Below are 14,832 nucleotides of genomic sequence, written 5' to 3'. Positions count from 1 at the left end.
GGGGATAGCGTACTTGATCATTATGTGATATTGCCAAATTTTTGCTGAAAGGATTTAGTAGAGAACATCCACGATAAAGTTTGCAACTTTTGGTCGCTAATAAAAAAGCCTTGCCTTTACCGGAAGTCGCAGACGATGACGTCACAAGGGTGAGGGCTCCTCACATCCTCATATTGTTTATAATGGGAGCCTCCAGCAGCAAGAGCTATTCGGACCGAGAAACGTCAATTCCTCCATTAATTTGAGCGAGGATGAAAGATTTGTGGATGATGATATTGATAGCGAAGGACTAGGAAAAAATAAATAAATAAAAAATTAAGTTAAAAAAAAAAAGGCGATTGCATTGGGACGGATTCAGATGTTTTTAGACACATTTACTAGGATAATTCTGGGAAATCCCTTATCTTTCTATTGTTTTGCTAGTGTTTTAGTGAGATCAAATAGTACCTGATAGTCGGAGGGGTGTGTCCACGTGTGTCTTGACGCCAGTCTCTGAGGGAAATCGACGGCAGCTGCATGGACGGCGCAAGCTCAGCTGATCTCCGGTAAGAGGTGACTTTTTACCACAATTTTATCACCGAAACCTGCCAAGTGGTCGGGATTCATGTTCGCTTGACCGCTCTGATCCATAGTAAAGCTTCATCTCCGGGAATTTTAAACAAGGAAACACCGTGTTTTCGTGTGTCTAAAGACTAAAGCTTCCCAACTCCATCTTTCTACTTTGACTTCTCCATTATTAATTTAAAAAATTGCAAAAGATTCAGTAACACAGATGTCTAGAATACTGTTTAATTGCGTGATGAAAAGAGACGACTTTTAGCCGCAAATGGTGCTGCGCTAATATGTCACACGTCATCATTCTGCGACGTTTTCAACAAGAAACTCCGCGGGAAATTTAAAATTGTAATTTAATAAACTAAACCGGCCGTCTTGGCATGTGTTGCAATGTTAATATTTCATCATTGATATATAAACTATCAGACTGTGTGGTCGGTAGTAGTGGGTTTCAGTAGGCCTTTAAAGTAAACTGATACGTAGTGTTATCCTTATTCAGTGTAGCTGTGCTTGAGTTACACTGAATGTGGAAGGTGAAGCTGGGTGAGCTGGGTGTGATCTCGTAAGATCCAAGTAAGTGCTAAATAGCGTGTACAAACTATATCATTGTGGATACTATTAGTCTACAAAGACTGCGTTGGAATTGATAACACATGCAAAAGTGGTGCAGATCGCCTATGGTAATATCATTGTAAGGAATAAGGAAAGGAAAGGTGACGTTGCTGACAAATCTTCCATGTGTAAAAGGACAGCCAATCCAGAGTTACTGATTCCCACAGATCTAAATAAACACCCAGAGATTGTATTACATGAACACAAATCTGAATATGCACACACAAATCTTTCAAGGCAGATGTTTGGCAAAAGTCACATGTAAAAAGACAGTATATCGAGGGTTCTTGCTTCACACAATTGTAATTACAAACACATGCATTTTTTTTCAAACACAGACTGATTGAAATCCATCCATCCATTTTCTACAAACTGAAACACGTACATTGGGCTCTGATCACACACATATTTCGATACGGACACACACATTAGTACACAAAACATCAATTGGATTACCTACGCACATGTTGAGATACTTTTAGACCTCCACCCCAGATCACACCTCACTCCAACCCACTTCTCCAAAGTGGGCTGGCTCATGGTGGAGGACAGAGTAAAACAACTTGCACTGAGCCTAGTCTATAAAATCCGCTACACCTCCCTGATACCGAAGTACAAGTCAAACTACTTCCTTGACCGCCATAACCACAACACCAGTGGGAGCTCCACAAACCACATTAAACCCAGATTCCGATCTAACAAAGGTCTTAACTCATTCTCTTTCTACGCCACATCAATGTGGAATGCACTCCCAACAGGTGTAAAAGTAAGTGCATCTCTATCCTCCTTCAAAACCGCTCTAAAACAACACCTCCAGGCAACTCTATACCTTTACTAATACCCTCCTCCATTCACATCACATCTCCCCGGATTGTAAATAACATAATGTAAATAATCAAATGTATTTCTAATATATATACTTATGCTATCTGAACTCACTATGTTCTCTGCTCGTTGTACATATCCTACTAAGTAAGACCTGCACTGTTTCAATGTCCATTTCTCTGTTGATGCAATAGTTGACGACTGAAGTACTGATATCAACCAAAGCTCCTCATCCCACCCCCCGGATTGTAAATAATGTAAATAATTCAATGTACATACTATGATGATTAACTTCTGTGATGACTGTATTATGCTGATAGTATATATTTGTACCATGAATTGATTAACGTTGACCCCAACTTAAACAAGTTAAAGAACTTATTCGGGTGTTACCATTTAGTGGTCAATTGTACGGAATATGTACTGCACTGTGCAATCTACTAATAAAAGTTTCAATCAATCAATCAAAAAACTTGTTTGCAAACATTTTTGAAAAATAATATTTCCATTGCACTTTATTTGAAAAGTGGTTTATGTCTGTAGTACCGGTTGTCACCAGGGAGACACTCATTTCCCTCCAAGTCGTGGTATCATTCTCCAACCCGTGGTGCTTTGCAATGTTGTGGAGCATGCAGCACACAACATTAATTTCTGGAAGTTTTTTTGAATAATATAAAAGCACTCCTCCATATAGAACAGAACCCCCTTCATAGCACGTCTGAGGTGCGCTCTGGGAGATGCCGGCACTAAATTGTGCTCTGGAATGATCCACATGCAAACAATTTATGCAAACAAACAGTGTATTTATTCGTTTTGCTATTTTTTTGGCTCCAAATCAGCTCTTTAAGTCATTCAACAGTTCAAGAATGTGTTTACTTGATAAAAAATATGTCCAATGTTTGTATTTAAAGGGGAACATAATCACAATTTCAAAAGGGTTAAAAACAATAAAAATCAGTTTCCAATGGCTTGTTGTATTTTTTGAATTATTTTTCAAAATCTTACCGGTCTCGGAATATCCCTAAAAAAAAGCTGTAAATTGCTTGATTTTCGCTATTTGCGGTGTGACTATCAATTTCCCTGTGACGTCATACAGTGCTGCCAATGTAAACAAACAATTGCGAATACCACAGCAAGATATAGCGACATTAGCTCGGATTCAGACTCGGATTTCAGCGGCTTAAGCGATTCAACAGATTACGCATGTATTGAAACGGATGGTTGGAGTATGAAAGTATTGAAGAAGAAACTGAAGCTATTGAGCGAATAGCTATTGACACTATTCATAGCCATAGCATGGCCGAATAGATGCGTTAGCATCGCCGGTAAAATGTGCGGACCAAACGATCAGGACTTTCGCATCTTGTGACACTGGATCGATTTAGATCCGTCGATTGGTAAGTGTTTTTTTCGCATTAAATGTGGGTGGAAGGAAACGTAATATAGTTGCAAATGCATCTGCAGGTTATCCATAAATCTCTGTGCCATGTCTGCTTTAGCACCGCCGGTAAATAGCATGTTAGCATCGATTAGCATAGCATGTTAGCATCGATTAGCTGCCAGTCAACATCAACAAAACTCACCTTTGTGATTTCGTTGACTTTATCGTTGCAAATGCATCTGCAGGTTATCCATACATCTCTGTGCCATGTCTGCTTTAGCACCGCCGGTAAATAGCATGTTAGCGTCGATTAGCTGGCAGTCACGCCGCGACCAAATATGTCTGATTAGCACATAAGTCAACATCAACAAAACTCACCTTTGTGATTTTGTTGACTTTATCGTTGCAAATGCATCTGCAGGTTATCCATACATCTCTGTGTCATGTCTGTCATCGCCGGTAAAATGTGGAGACACTCCCGCACATTCAATGGGGGTCTGGCGGCAGACGCTTTTGCATCTTCGGGCCAGTGGTGCAACTTGAATCCCTCCCTGTTAGTGTTGTTACACCCTCTGACAACACACCGACGAGGCATGATGTCTCCAAGGTTCCAAAAACTAGTCGAAAAAACTGAAAATAACAGAGCTGAGACCCAATGTTTACAATGCGTTGAAAATGAAAATGGCGGCTGTATTACCTCGGCGACGTCACATTCTGACGTCATCGCCTCCAGAGCGATAAACAGAAAGGTGTTTAATTCGCCAAAATTCACCCATTTAGAGTTCGGAAAATCGGTTAAAGAAATATATGGTCTTTTTTCTGCACCATCAAGGAATATATTGACGCTTGCATAGGTTTGGTGATAATGTTCCCCTTTAAGACAGTCAAATCATGTTGACTTGCATTAAAAATGATCTCTCTGCTTTCTTCATGCCACAATGACCGCAGCCAAACTGTGCCAGTTTCCAGCACCTTTCAAATGTGCTAAATATTGCATTTCATTCTTCCTGTATTTACGCATTGTGATAATCTGGATATACTTTTTCATGCATGAAAACAAACTCACTAAATGATTGCGTAAGCTACTTTGCTCCTTTACAAGTCATAGTCATCGGTGCAAAGGCTCAATGGATCAGTTTTACACATGTTTTAATACACACAAACCTTTAGTTGTTCAGTCCCATAGAGTATTATTTAAGTATAGTCCTTGAGAGAATCTCATGTTAATGGACCAAAATTCCGTTTTTAAATAATTTATGCAAGCGCTTTCGTAACCCTGACAGGTCATAACACGGAACGTCGTAAACCGAGGACCACTTCTAATATTATTAATGCATTACTCGTTATTTAATGCAATTACTGTTTTTAACTGTTGTCAACCTCTGTCCAGGTCTGACTGTGCTGCAGAAAGTTCTGGACACAGCAGCAGAGAGGAACTGGCTGGTGACATCAGTCAACGTGGAGACCATGACTGAGGCATCGTTCTTGAAAGTGTTCCAGGATTTGGACAAGAGGAAGGAGGGACAGATTATCATCGACTGTGAGACAGAGCGGCTTACCGGCATCCTTAAAAAGGTAAGGAGTTTTCTTCCTGTTCCAATACAAATCCATTGCGCTATAATTATGTTAAAACCTCACAGATTAAAAAAAAAACTCCATCGGTTTGTTTTTTCCCCTTTGGGCACATGAGATTTATTTTGAGCAATTAGCTTCCTCAAAGGAGGTAGACAGACACAGTTTTGTATATTCAGCCCTGCATAGTTTGACAAGAAGAAGGGAAGTGACGATGCAGAAGGGGAACTAATGTGCAGGTAGTGGTCTGCTCTTGTGTGTAGTCACCAAGCATCAAAGACAAAAGTGATAAACAACACAGCTTATGTGTTTATTTATTTGTTGTGCATTCTTGTGTGACAAGATGAGCTCCCACTACTGCACTGCTCAAACAAAAAAAGATCCAGGAATAATAACTGACAGTTCAATGGGAATACTTTCACAGCTCACTGTCTTTTGTGGTATTTTCATCTCTTGCCCAGTCTAATATTCCAAAACATCCTGCTAGTCGATAGAAGAACTACAAATTCCCTTGAGATTTACACGATCCAATTCTCAGAGTGACCTGTTTATAGTTGTTAAAATGTGCTTTGTTTATGGTAGGATAATGCTATGGTATGTTTATTTGTTTATGACATGTCTACCTTTGCTCAATTTAAGACGTCTCAAAAGGAGTAGGAAGAAACAGAGTTTATTTAATCTTACGCTTTCTCAGTGACTTACCAAAGGCATGCAGTAAAAGTAAGCATGCGCAAATTATTTTAAAACCTCATCTCACTCCGGCACTTACCAGAGAAATGCAGTAAAAAGTGTGATGTAAGCTTGGACCTTGAATCCTACTGAATACCTCATAATCTTCTTCCCTTTATGCCATTTCAAATTACCGGTATTGAAATCAGGCTCCTCCATTTTGAAAATGATGACAAGGGAAGTGTCACTCATGACATCATGAGTTTGACCAGGCGGTAATACTAAGCATGCGCTAATTATTTTGGAAAGCGAGTTTGACCCGGCAGTATTTCAAGGCAGGCGCATACTACATGCCCTGCGGCAATTCAAGGAAATACGGTAGTTCATTTTGTTGTGTTTTCACACATAAATGTGAAGTCCTAGTGTCAATGCACACTCAATTGTACGACTATTGGTCATACGCCGTGTGTCTCATGTACATTTGGAGGAAGTTATTTATTTTTAGCCTGGACTAGTACCATTTTTTCCAGACTATAAGGCGCACCTAAAATATTTTTTTTTGTTTTCTTAAAACTCGACAGTGTGCCTTATAACCTGCTGTGCCTAATGTAAGGAATACGTTTGGTTGAGTTTACTCACCTCGAAGCTATTTTATTTTGTAGATGGCGTAGTGATAGGTGTGACCAGTAGATGGCAGTCAAACATAAGAGATAAGTGTAGACAGAACTGTGATTGCAATATGTCTCAAGTAAACATCACCAACATTTTGAATGTTCCATTGAAAAGAACATTACACACGGCGCTCAAAATCTATCAACATGTTTTACTACGACGTTGGTAAGCTACAAAGCCGCACCACTTGAAGAAATGTTGGCGTCTTAAACGTACGAGTAGTATTTTGGTGTGTGTATAAGGGTAAGACATATTATCTGGCGTTTTGTTCCGCAATATTATGCAAAAGTAACTTTTTTTTACCTTCTGGTATCAGTTTATCTGTATTTGGGATCTATATAAGTCCTGAAAAATTGCGTGCGTCCACGAGACAATATGCTTCTTCTTTTTCCTCTATCTTTTTGTTTTGGGACGTTCATCATCCGCTATTGCCATTTTTTAATACAAAGTAGTGTAAAGTTCTTACTTATATCAGTCAGTTTACATTATTCACCCAGGGAACTTTAGTTATTAGTGTTCCAGTCGGACGGTTTTTCACTGGAAACATTTCCGGTTTTGTTGTTTCCAGAGGAGATGCTGCTCCGTTATTTATTTAAGTAAATTCTGAACGTCATTAAAACAATTAGTTCCATCTTTTGACACTTCTTCCACTCCCGTCCTTGCACGCTACACCGCTACAACAGAGATGACGGGGAGAAGACGCTACCGAAGGTGAGCCATGTAAATAAGACCGCCCACAAAACGGCGCATCTGGAAGTGACTCTCAGAAGTGACTTGAAGATGATCTGTAAAACATAATCCATGCAACATTCTGAACAAATATCCACCATTACATGTTATGTAGACCACAAGAAAGAGTTTTACATTTCGAAAAAAATAAAAAATTATGTGACTCTTTTAATGCGCCTAATATATGAAAAAAAGATTTAAAAAATAGACCATTGATCGGCAGTGCGCCTTATAATCCGGTGCACCCAATGGTCTGGAAAATACGGTATATTGCTTTTCTTGGTTGACTTATGTCGTCACACCATAACAAGGCGTCTTTGCGTCTCCTCACAAGTCATCAGCCCAGTTATTGTACCTAATGTTCACGGTGATGTTGCCACAGATAAGAAATATTATGTTTCTTACGGCTATGTTGATGTTAAATAGCAGACAGCATCAAAACATGATCTTGGATTGGGTTACAAACAAGACGCTTCTACCAGTAATGTCTCGGAATTGCTGGGCTGGTGGGTACGAAGCAAAGACTGGAGGTAGAGAGTTGTTTAGAAGGAATTTTATTTTGAAGAATGAAAAAAAAAAGTGGAATGTCATGATGTTTATCGAATTACGGGAAGGAGTTTTAAATCCAAAAGAAAAGATAGTTTGTGCCGATGAGGTTTGCTGTTGTTGTGGACAAGCTTGGCAGTTGTGCGGAAAACAGAGTTATTGCTAATTAGTTTGGAGTGCACAAATGCATTGTGAAAAAACAATGTCTTTCTTTTCATCTCTAATCGATGCATTCCAAAATGTTCTGCTTTTTTAATTGGTGGAGCAAATAAACACTCTCCTCTTTATTCCAGTTTTACTGAAATGCGTATCAGGGTTATATTCGAGAAGGGTCCCCTGCAGCGACACCCACCCACTTGAGAGATCTGGTTTTTAATCGCATGATCTTGTGTTAGTTTGACTTTTCAAAAGACAAACACGATCAGCTGAAGTTATGTCCCAGGGTTGTAGAATGCTTCTTTTGAACCAAACTATTTGAGAAATTTGACTAATTTAGTTCATGGAAACGTAGTCAGTGTCTATTAGTGCTAATTTGTTCACAATATACATGTAAAACATTTCACTCACTTCCCACCTACTCAGTGGCCTAGTGGTTAAAGTGTCCGCCCTGAGATCGGTAGATTGGTAGTTCAAACCCCGTCCGAGTCATACCAAAGAGTATAAAAAATGGGAAACATTGCCTCAGCATCAAGGTTTGGAATTAGGGGTTAAAGCACCATAAATTATTCCCGGGCGCTGCACCGCTGCTGCCCACTGCTCCCCTCACTTCCCAGGGGGTGATCAAGGGGATGGGTCAAATGCAGAGAACACATTTCACCACACCTAGTGTGTGTGTGACAATCATTAGTAATTAACTTTAACTTTGCAAAAAGAAAGGAAGGTGTTAAATAGTTGAATATCAACTAGGCAAGCATTCAGAGTGCACCACTTCAAATAGTAAAAAAAAAAGAAAAATTCTTCAATTCTGATAGTACTCTGGAAAAAAAAAATCCCCTGATTAAAGTACAATGTTTTATTATCCTATATTCAAACACAGTGTTACTGTTCAAACTGTGTGTAATGTTACAGGGGTTAAAAGTATGAAATATACTTGTTATAATAAAACCTCTGCCTTGTTTTTAATTAATACTTAAACCTACCTTGCTACTGTATTTCAATATTGGTCATTCTGGTGGTCCTTAGGGAGCCAAGTTTTTTTTTTTTTTTCTGAGGTTGTACCTGAAGTGGAAAAAGTTGGAGGACCACTGAGTTAGACTGAAGTGGGGCATTAAATTAAAGACAAGTTGTCATGCCTTGTGACCATGTTTTGTTTAGTTATGTTCTGTTTTACTTAAGACTCCATTGTTTCATGTTTTTGAACTTCCTTGTTTGTTTTGTTACCATAGCAACTCATTAGTTTTCACCTGTCCTCATGTCTCGCACCTGTTGTCACTGCTATTTAAGCCATTCTGTTTCTGTTCTTCCTCCTGGTAACATCACGGTCTATCACCTCCTTCACACCCTCGATCACCTGCCATGCACCTTGTAATCCATGCCAATAATCCATTTCCCGTTTTGCTCCAAGTAAGTTTTCTCATTATTCATGCCACAGTGCAAATGTTTTGTTTCATGTTTATAGTTAATTGCTTTCCTGCTAGTCTTTTGTTTCATAGCCAAGTTTTTGTACCGCCATTGTGCGCACCTTTTGTTTTTTCCTGTTTTTAGTTATAGTGTTAATAAAAATATGTCTTTACCTTCATACCATCTCCCGTCCAAGTTCACTTGCATCTCGGGAAAACAACCACCTCATAGTCCACGTACTCACACAAGTAATGCAGGGACATGGATAATACATTCTGTAATGAGTACTGGAATAGAAGTTTTGACTGAATTGGACAGTTTATCACTTCATCTGCATTAAGTAGTTAAGATTTATGTGTTTTATTTCTTTACAAGTTCAAGTTGACATAATATTCAATATTTGTTTAGTTTATTGATGTCTTTGTCAACAGTACTTTGGCTTCCTCCGTCTTCAATTAAGTAACTCATATATTTCTCAGTTGGCGCTTCAGGTGCCTTGACTTTTCTCCTGCTTTCCGTAATAACACGCTCTCTTGGCATGTCAGCATTACGTTTAGTCAGATACTCATTGATGTAAACATGTGCTCCTGGCAGATTGCTTGTGATCACAAACAGAAGTTAAGCCAAAATGGGACACGGCGAAACAGTTCAAAAAGGGGAAATAAAAACATAAATAATGTAGGACCTAATACTACCCAACTGTTTGCCATGGAATGAGGATGAGCGGTTTATGCAAGGGTTGAAGTGTGTGTAAAAAATGAAACACTAAGCCATACAGCAAAGGAGATGCCACTCTAGTAGATTTAGACTGGCTCGAATATATGCTGCATGCACAGTGTTACCAAACAGTATCATTTCTATAGGAACCACTTCAGTGTGTAATAGCCCTTACTCGTTGGTAAACTGCTGCAATCTCAACTCTTTTTGAATGTGTATTTACAGCATCAGATTTTGTTCCTCTTCACATAATTGAAGAGTACAGTTTATGTTAAATGTACCTAGGCCAGATGCACATGTGCAGTGTTTTAGGGGGTGTCGGAATACTCACAATACTCACAATATGAACAGTATTGTGGATGAAGAGACAGGGTGGCGCTGAGCGCTGGGATGGACAAGCTTCACAGTGTCTTGGCTGAATGAGCAGATATCGGACACCTCGGTCTCCTTGGACGCATCCTTGTTCATCCATGCAGACTGGACAATGTCCAAGAGTTGGTAAGCGCCCGAGGGTGGAGTCGGCTCTCTTGGTTGCTTTGTTGGGTCTGCTCCTGTCTCTGGCCATGCTCCCCCTGACCCCAGTAGACAATGGCGTGGCGGCCGTTTTACTCTTGTGGCTGTGTAGAGAAGTAGCTGGTTGCATGAGCTCTGCTGTTTTAATGTATTTAATGTCATTTGGTTTAAAGTTGAAGTTAAAGGCCTACTGAAATGAGATTTTCTTATTTAAACGGGAATAGCAGGTCCATTCTATGTGTCATACTTGATCATTTCGCTATATTGCCATATTTTTGCTGAAAGAATTTAGTACAGAAAATTGACGATAAAGTTCGCCGTTTTTGGTACTTCCTGAAAAAGCCTCGCCTACACTGGAAGTCGCAGACGATGACGTCACATGTTTGATGGCTCCTCATATATTCACATTGATATTAATGGGAGTCTCCAACAAAAACAGTTATTTGGACCGAAAATAAGACAATTTCCCCATTAATTTGAGCGAGGATGAAACATTTGTGTTTGAGGAAATTGATAGCCACGGACTAGAAAAAAAAACAACAAAAAAAAACGCGATAGCATTAGGACGTATTACGATGTTTTTAAACACATTTACTAGGATAATTCTGCGAAATCCCTTATCTTTCTATTGTGTTGCTAGTGTTTTAGTGAGTTAAATAGTACCTGATAGTCGGAAGGGTGTGTCCACGGCCGGGTGTTGACGCGCAGTGTCTCAGGCGAGTCGACGGCAGCTATGGACGGCACAAGCTCAGCTTTTATCCGGTAAGAACTGACTTTTTAAACACAATTTTCTCACCGAAACCTGCTGGTTGACATTTGGTCTGGATCTATGTCTGCTTGACCGCACTCTGATCCATAGTAAATTTTCATCCCTGGGAATTTTAAACAAGGAAACACCGTGTGTTTGTGTGCATTTACCTGTGTCTCACCTTTTTTGTAATGGGCGCCGGAAGTTGGTAGACCCGTCAGTGATCCTGTTTTGTCTCCCTGTAATGTTTGTCAGAATGAATGAACAAATGTATTTATTTTGGCAAACTCTTTGTAATTTGACATACATTTGACACCAAAAAAGGATAGGGGGAAAAAAAGCAAGAATGCTTATCCATGTCCCGCCCCTAATTTACAATTAATTTATATGCTGATTATATTTGTTGGTTATATAGTCTAGGTTTCAACAGCAGATTTGATGGATACAAGACGATTTCAGAACAAAGTAAAACATATTATAATGGATAATGATGACAAATTGGTTTTTTTTGTGTTTGTTTGTGTATTTTCAGTAGAATTGAGTGAGAATTCAGATTGTGCTGAAAATCTTAATTCCCCCTTGGGGATTATTCAATTTATTATTTCTGATTCTGATTCTGAATATTCCCTTACATTGAATGACTTTGGACGACAGAGCTTGTTGTCGTTATCTGCGACAACTTGTGAGCATTTTGTGTGCATGTTTAATCCATCCATCAATTTACTACCGCTTGTCACTTTTTTGGGGTCGCGGGGGGTCGCTGGAGCCTATCTCAGCTGCACTCGGCGGAAGGAGCCACCTCATGGCAGGGCCATCACAGATAGACAGACAACATTCACACTCACATTCACACACTAGGGCCAATTTAGTGTTGCCAATCAACCTATCCCCAGGTGCATGTTTTTGAAGGGGGGAGGAAGCCGGAATACCCGGCGGTAACCCACGCACTCATGGGGAGAACTAGCAAACTCCACACAGAAAGATCCCTAGCCCGGGATTGAACTCAGGCCTACTCAGGACCTTCGTATTGTGAGGCAAATGCACTAACCCCTCTCCCACCATGCTGCCCTTGCATGTTTAAAGGGGAACATTATCACAATTTCAAAAGGGTTAAAACCAATAAAAATCCGTTCCCAGTGGCTTGTTTTATTTTTTGAAGTTTTTTTCAAAATTTTACCCGTCCCGGAATATCCCTAAAAAGCTTTAAAGTGCCTTATTTTCGCTATTTTCGAAGCCACTATCCATTTTCCTGTGACGTCATACAGTGTTGCCAATGTAAACAAACAATGGGAAATAGCACAGCAAGATATAGCGACATTAGCTCGGATTCAAACTCGGATTTCAGCGGTTTAAGCGATTCAACAGATTGGTTGGAGTATGGAGGCAGATAGCGAAAACGAAATTGAAGAAGAAACTGAAGCTATTGAGCAAATAGCTATTGACGCTATTTGGCCATGCAGCATCGACGGTAAAATGTGCGGACCAAACGATCAGGACTTTCGCATCTTGTGACACTGGAGCAACTTAAATCCGTCGATTGGTAAGTGTTTGTTTCGCATTAAATGTGGGTATCTAATTTCAAATGTACATACAGCTAGTATGTTAGCACCGATTAGCTGGCAATCACGCCGCGACCAAATATGTCTGATTAGCACATAAGTCAACAACATCAACAAAACTCACCTTTGTGATTTCGTTTACTTCATCGTTGGAAATGCATCTGCAGGTTAGCCATTCATCTCTGTGCCATGTCTGCCTTAGCATTGCCGGTAAAATGTGCAGACACTCCGGCACATCCAATGGGGGTCTGGCGGCAGATTTCTTGCCACTTTCGCATCTTCGGGCCAGTGGTGCAACTTTAATCCCTCCCTGCTAGTGTTGTTACACCCTCCGACAACACGCAGACGAGGCATGATGTCTCCAAGGTTCCAAAAAGTAGTCGAAAAAACTGAAAATAACAGAGCTGAGACCCGGTGTTTGTATTGTGTTTGAGAACATGAAAATGACTGGCTTTATTACCTAGGTGACATCCCGTTCTGACGTCATAGCTCCAAGAACGATAAACAGAAAGGCGTTTAATTCGCCAAAATTCACCCATTTAGAGTTCGGAAATCGGTTAAAAAAATATATGGTCTTTTTTTCTGCAACATCAAGGTATATATTGACGCTTGCATAGGTCTGGTGATAATGTGCCCCTTTAATGTGCAACTCAAATGATACAAATGCATGCAAGATACACCCACACACACACATACAGTGGAGACGTGTGTACCTCTGTGTGAATGTTATTGATGGTCTGTTGTCTACAGTTAAGGTTATTGCATCAGTTCAAGAGCCCAGCCTGAGAAGTTTTCCATTCGGACAGCCACCATCAATCACCCACATCTTCTCTTCGCCTCCACAGTGCCCTGCTTGTGCACCCCGACAATACCCGAGACCCGCATGTAGCTACAGTACACACACACACACACGCACACATGCTTACCCAAAATACATACACGCGCACTCGCCAGCCTCTTTCGTCCTTTAAACTCTCATGTTCATCTCATTCATCTCTTACAGTACACAGATTCTCTTACGATAATGTCACTGACAGCATCCCAAGGGTGACTTTTCAGAGAAGCTAAATGTTAACATGGTCCCCTGCCAGAACATTCGTGGTGACAGAGAGAGTTACTCGAAGAATATTCCAAATGTGAGAACGGACCCTCTCTTTTACGGCTAAACTCTGAATGACACTTGGAATCTGTATGTATAATTAATGGCCGCTTGTATCCAAAACAGTTGCATTGTGCGCGGTGCTGTAGTCTGTTTGCATGAGTGTGTCTTGCTTTTCCTTGCTCGAGGCTTGACCGCGGGGCATGTTTTGTGTCGGGGTCATCATTAATAACAAATGCCACCTTCTGCCGTGACCTGCGGCAGTATTACACACACACACACACACATCCGCACACAAAACACAATAACAATAGCTTATCCCCTTAGGGGGAAATGCTGAGAGTGCGAGAGGAGTGACAAGGTGTGAGTTTCTGCACACTGGCTGAACATAGGCACATAAATGAGGTGCGTACCTACTGCAAGCCCTAATAATTGGAGGGTGCGTGACTCCAAACCATAGGTCTTGTTGTGTTTTGTGCAATTTTTTTTTTAGGAATTTGGTCTGACACAATTGACACTCAGTTGTTGCACAGTAAAACAGGGTCTTTATTCAGGCAAGAGGGTTGCCTTGAGGGCCGGCAGATTGTACGACCCATTTAAATGTCATTCAAAGTGGTGCCAAAAATACATTTTTCACCCATGAGTAAATTGATGCTGGCACCATACAACACACCTCTGACTGTGTTACTCCATCAGACTTGACCCTTGCTGGTGGGCTGACAGGGAGCATCAAAGTCAGAGGCAGAGCAGTTATTACATGTCGCCAGGGCAATAGGCAAAAATACAATGCACTTTTAAAAAATATGTACAGGAAGTTTCATTGAATGTAGAAATTTAGGCTGAAGCTATCAATTTATTTAAACAATGGATGTCCGCTAACTTTTTGCAACTCAACGCCAAAAAAACGGAAATGCTGATTATCGGTCATGCTAGACACCGAACTCTATTTAATAATACAACTCTAACATTTGACAACCAAACAATTAAACAAGGCGACACGGTAAAGAATCTGGGTATTATCTTCGACCCAACTCTCTCCTTTGAGTCACACATTAAAAGCGTTACTAAAACGGCC

The 14,832-nt window shown here is 40.3% G+C and overlaps 1 protein-coding gene across 8 annotated transcripts in view; it reads left to right on the top strand.

Annotated features, from left to right (window-relative positions):
- gria1a (glutamate receptor, ionotropic, AMPA 1a) overlaps positions 1 to 14,832 on the top strand; it is a 210,400-nt gene that overhangs the window by 78,420 nt on the left and 117,148 nt on the right. For all 8 annotated transcript variants that reach the window (XR_009806936.1, XR_009806935.1, XM_061901832.1 and 5 more), the window contains one exon: positions 4,764 to 4,948. Coding sequence is in view for 6 of the 8 variants with exons in the window: in XM_061901832.1 (XP_061757816.1) it covers positions 4,764 to 4,948 (185 nt within the window). In the remaining 2 variants the exon portion in view is untranslated. The remainder of the gene's footprint in view (positions 1 to 4,763; positions 4,949 to 14,832) is intronic.

Source organism: Nerophis ophidion, linkage group LG05 (genome assembly GCF_033978795.1).
Source record: "Nerophis ophidion isolate RoL-2023_Sa linkage group LG05, RoL_Noph_v1.0, whole genome shotgun sequence".
NCBI classification, from domain to species: domain Eukaryota; kingdom Metazoa; phylum Chordata; class Actinopteri; order Syngnathiformes; family Syngnathidae; genus Nerophis; species Nerophis ophidion.
Note: the sequence above shows the minus strand (reverse complement) of the source record. Positions and strands in the feature narration are given on the sequence as shown.